The sequence below is a fragment of the Corapipo altera genome, unplaced genomic scaffold (genome assembly GCF_003945725.1).
Source record: "Corapipo altera isolate COAL_440 unplaced genomic scaffold, ASM394572v1 57627, whole genome shotgun sequence".
Classification (NCBI taxonomy): domain Eukaryota; kingdom Metazoa; phylum Chordata; class Aves; order Passeriformes; family Pipridae; genus Corapipo; species Corapipo altera.
In genome coordinates, this window is record NW_020887313.1 from 1 (window position 1) to 4351 (window position 4351).

The 4351-nt window shown below is 69.2% G+C and overlaps 1 protein-coding gene across 1 annotated transcript; it reads left to right on the top strand.

Moving 5' to 3' along the window:
- Positions 1-45: 45 nt before the first annotated feature.
- Positions 46-4346, top strand: LOC113941563 (protein timeless homolog; the record flags this gene model as incomplete). The annotated part of the gene is made up of 19 exons (XM_027632718.1): positions 46-378; positions 447-600; positions 691-805; positions 880-942; positions 1067-1168; positions 1262-1417; positions 1490-1623; positions 1704-1791; positions 1966-2142; positions 2220-2437; positions 2556-2659; positions 2737-2906; positions 2983-3108; positions 3186-3337; positions 3412-3509; positions 3599-3716; positions 3796-3997; positions 4103-4254; positions 4334-4346. Coding segments are annotated over exons 1-19 (2439 nt in total), but the record flags the coding sequence as incomplete, so codon positions are not given.
- Positions 4347-4351: the final 5 nt, after the last annotated feature.

A 4351-nucleotide genomic window follows, 5' to 3' on the forward strand; every position in this document is an offset into this window, starting at 1 on the left:
GTATAGGGCGGGGCCGGGACTGAGAGGTTCGCCGGCATTGGAGGGGACTGGGACTGGGGGATGCTCCGGGATCGGGAATCCGCCACCGGAATCGGCGTGGACCGGGCCAAGCGGGGTGCTCTGGTATGGAGGGGGACTGGGACCGACAGGTGGGGCGGTATCGCGGGAGCCCGGGACGGGCGGGAGGTCCCGGAGGACCCCAGACCGGGCGTACCCGGCGGCGCTGACGGTGCCCCGCAGGCGGCCCCCGGTGCCGGTACCGGTGCGCAGCCCCGCGCTGCATGGACTGGTACATGATGAACTGCGAGCTCCTGGCCACCTGCAGCGCCCTGGGCTACCTGGAGGGTGACGTCTACCACCGGGAGCCCGACTGCCTGGGTAGGTGGGCGCCAGGGGGGCGGGGGGTGCCGGGGGTGGCGGGGACTCACGACTCCGTGTCCCCCCAGAGAGCGTCAAGGACCTGATCCGGTACCTGCGCCACGAGGACGAGACCCGGGACGTGCGGCAGCAGCTGGGGGCAGCCCAGATCCTGCAGAACGACCTCCTGCCCATCCTGGTGCAGTACTCGCAGGACAAGGTGCTCTTCGATGCCATCGTCAGGTACTGGGGGACAGGTCTGGGGACAAGGGGTGGCCCTGTGGGTGCTCCTTGCAGAGCAGGGGTCCCTCACACCCCTCCACCCGCTCGCAGGCTGATGGTGAACCTGACGCAGCCGGCCCTGCTCTGCTTCGGGAAGGTGCCCGCGGATGCAGCCTCCCGGCACCACTTTCTCCAGGTGTTGTCCTACCTGCAGGCCTACAAGGAGGTGAGTCTGCCTGGGGCAGGGCCCTGGGTGATGTCTCTGCTCACAGGCCCCTCGCTCACCTGGGCTCTCTGCAGGCTTTTGCCAGCGAGAAGGTTTTCGTGGTGCTCAGCGAGAAGCTCTACGACCTCCTGCAGCTGGTGAGTCCCTGTGGGGGCTGCAGGGTCTGTCCCTGCTGGGGGACCCTGTGGGGGCTGCAGGGTCTGTCCCTGCTGGGGGACCCTGTGAGGGCTACAGGGGGCTCTGACGGCTCCAACCCCCCAGGACTGGGAGCAGCGACAGGAGGAGGACACGCTGCTGATCGAGAGGATCCTGCTGCTGGTGCGCAATGTGCTGCACGTCCCCCCGGACCCCACGGAGGAGCAGGTACCGAGATGGGGCCCTTCCCCGCCTCCCCAGCGAGTTTGGGGCCACCCTGGCTCTGTGGAGACCCCCACTCCCTACCCACCGTGTCCCCAGGGTGTGGACGGGGACGCCAGCGTGCACGACCGGGTGCTGTGGGCGCTGCACATCAGCGGCATGGACGACCTGCTCAAGTTCCTGGCCAGCGCCCAGGTGGAGCAGCAATGGGCCCTGCACGTCCTGGAGATCATCTCCCTCATGTTCCGAGACCAGGTGAGCCGGGGCAGGGGCTGGTGGGGCAGGGCCCCCCTGGGGACCCCACAAAGCTGACGGAGCTGCCGGCAGAACCCGGAGGAGCTGGCGGCGCTGGGACAGGGGCCGGCGGGCGCCGAGCACGGGGAGGACACGCGGGAGCTGGAGACCCTGCGGCAGCAGGAGCTGGCAGAGAAGAGGGCCCGGGCACTGCAGCGCCCGTCCAGGTGAGGAGGGGGGACCCCTGTGGCAGGGCTGGGACCCCGTGGTGGGGCCGGCACCGCTCAGCCCCTGTCCCCCTGCCCAGGCACTCCCGCTTCGGTGGCTCCTACGTCCTGCAGGGCCTGAAGTCGATCGGGGACCGGGACGTCGTGTTCCACAAAGGGCTGCACAACGTGAGTGCAGGAACAGGGGCACGGGGCACAGGATGTGGCAGAGGGCACCAGGATGGGGACATGGTGGGGGGCACAGGGACAGGGGCGTTGGAGGGGGCACAGGGAACCGAGATGCAGTGGGGGGCACAGGGATGATGCCACTGGGGTGTAAGTCTGGCAGCTCGACCCCCACAGCTGAAGAGCTACAGCCACGACCTGGGCAAGGAGCCCCAGCGGGTGCCCCGGCGGCGCCAGGCGGCCCCCGAATCCGAGCCCTCCCGCCGCTCCGCCCGCAACGTCCGGCTCTTCCTGCGCCACTTCTGCCAGGACTTCCTGGAGGGCTGCTACAACCGCCTGATGCTGCTGGTCAAGGTGAGCAGCCTGGGGGGGCCAGGACCCCCTCCCCGGGCTGTGGGAACCCCTCTGACCACCCCCCCTGCCGCCCCCAGGACCAGCTGGTGAGGGAGAAGGCTCAGCAGCACGACGAGACCTATTACCTGTGGGCCACCGCCTTCTTCATGGCCTTCAACCGGCGCCATGGTTTCCGCCCAGAGCTGGTGTCGGAGACAGTGAGTGTCCGTGCCTTCCACTTCATTGAGCAGAACCTCACCAAATACTACGAGATGGCCCTGATGGACAAGAAGGAGGCAACAACCTGGGCCCACAGGTGAGCACCCTGGGCACCTGGGACCCCCTTGGGCATCTGGGACCCCCTGGGCATCTGGGACACCCCGTGGTGTCTGGGGCTCCCTGGGCACCTGGGGCCACCACACTGCCATCCCCAGGATGCACCTGGCCCTGAAGGCGTACCAGGAGCTGCTGCGGACGGTGCAGGAGATGGACCGGTCCCCCGAGCAGGCGGTGCGGGACAGCAGCCAGGTCATCAAGAGTGAGTCCCTCTGTCCCTCCTCCTGTCCCTGGGTGGGGTGTCTGATCCCGCTTCCCACCGATCCCTCTCCTCCCCAGGCAACATCTTCTACCTGATGGAATACCGGGAGCTCTTCCTGACGCTCTTCCGCAAGTTCGACGAGACCAAGCAGCCGCGCAGCTTCCTGCGGGACCTGGTGGAGACGGCCCACCTCTTCCTCCGCATGCTGGAGCGCTTCTGCCGCGGCCGTGCCAGCCTCGTGGTGCAGGTGGGGCGCGGCTGCCCCGCCGAGGGGGACCCTGGGGGTCGGGCAGCCCCTCCTGAGCCTGTTTTTGCCCCTCCAGAGCAAACGTGTCCGCAGGAAGAAGAAGCCACGGGCGCCCGCAGCCCTCGCCCCGCCGCCGCCCAGCACCGCGGAGCTGGAGGAGCTGTGGGCGGGATTGGCCCCCCAGCTCCAGGCCTGCCTGGAGGTACCAGGGAAGGGTCCGACCCCGCGGGGACCTCTGGGGGTCTTGGCTGGGCAGGGGGTGATGGTGTCCCACCACAGGGCGAGGTGCCCCTCCCCGAGGACGTGGTGCCCTTCGACGCCGCCTCGGAGACGCCGGTGGAGGAGCAGCGTGCGGAGGCTCTGCTGCGGATCCAGGGGTGCCTGCGGCGTTCCCAGGTGCCCCAGGCCCTGAGGCTGCTCCGCTCCGCCAGGTACCGGCACCACAATTCCCATCCTGTCCCCGGGGTGTGGGGACACGGTACCAGCCTGTCCCCCCCGTCCCCAGGGACGTCTGGCCCGAAGGGGACGTGTTCGGAGCTGCTGACGCGGGGCCGCCTGAGGAGACCCGGCTGCTGCGGGAGATCCTCGTCGCTCCCCTGCCCCGTGAGTCCCCCACTCCGGCACCAGGGAGGGGGAGAGCTCTGGGCCAGAAGGGAGAGAGCTTTGGGGACCCTCAGCACGTCTCACCACAGGGAACGCACCCCCTGAGCCCGAGGAGCCGGAGGACGAGGAAGAGGAGGATGAAGAAGAGGAGGAGGAGACAGTGCAAGTGTCAGAGAAGGAATTTAACTTCCTTGACTACCTGAAGCGGTGAGAGGGGTTGGGTGGCCCCGGGGGCGCACGGGGGGTCCCTCCCTGTGGCGGCCGCACTCACGGGGGGCCGTGGCAGGTTCGCCTGTGCCCCCGTGGTGCGGGCGCTGGTGCTGCTGCTCCGGGGGTACGCGAGGAACAGCCCCCGCACCAACCACTGCGCCGCGCGGCTGCTGCACCGCCTGGCCCGCGACCTGCGCATGGAGCCGCTGCTCTTCCAGCTCTCCCTCTTCGCCCTCTTCCACCGCCTGCTCAGCGACCCCGCGGCCGGTGCCCACCAGGTCAGCAGGACCCCCGAGCGCCCCGGGGTGGGGTCTGTCCCCATGTCCCCAGCCCTGCTGTGTCCCCACGTCCCCCAGTCCCACTGTCCCTCCCGCTCTCCCCAGGAGCTGGTGGCCTTGGCCAAGTTCATCCTGGGCAAGTTCTTTGCGCTGGCGGCCACCAACAAAAAGGCCTTTGTGGAGCTGCTCTTCTGGAAGAACCCGACGGCCGTCTACGAGATGACCAAGGGCTACAGCTCCCTGCAGGAGGGAGAGGGGTGAGTGGGGTCGGGGAGGGGGCTGTAACCCCCCCGAGCCCCTCTCCTCTCCCCTCACCCCTTCTCTGCCTCGGCCCAGGGCTCCCAGGAGCCGGGT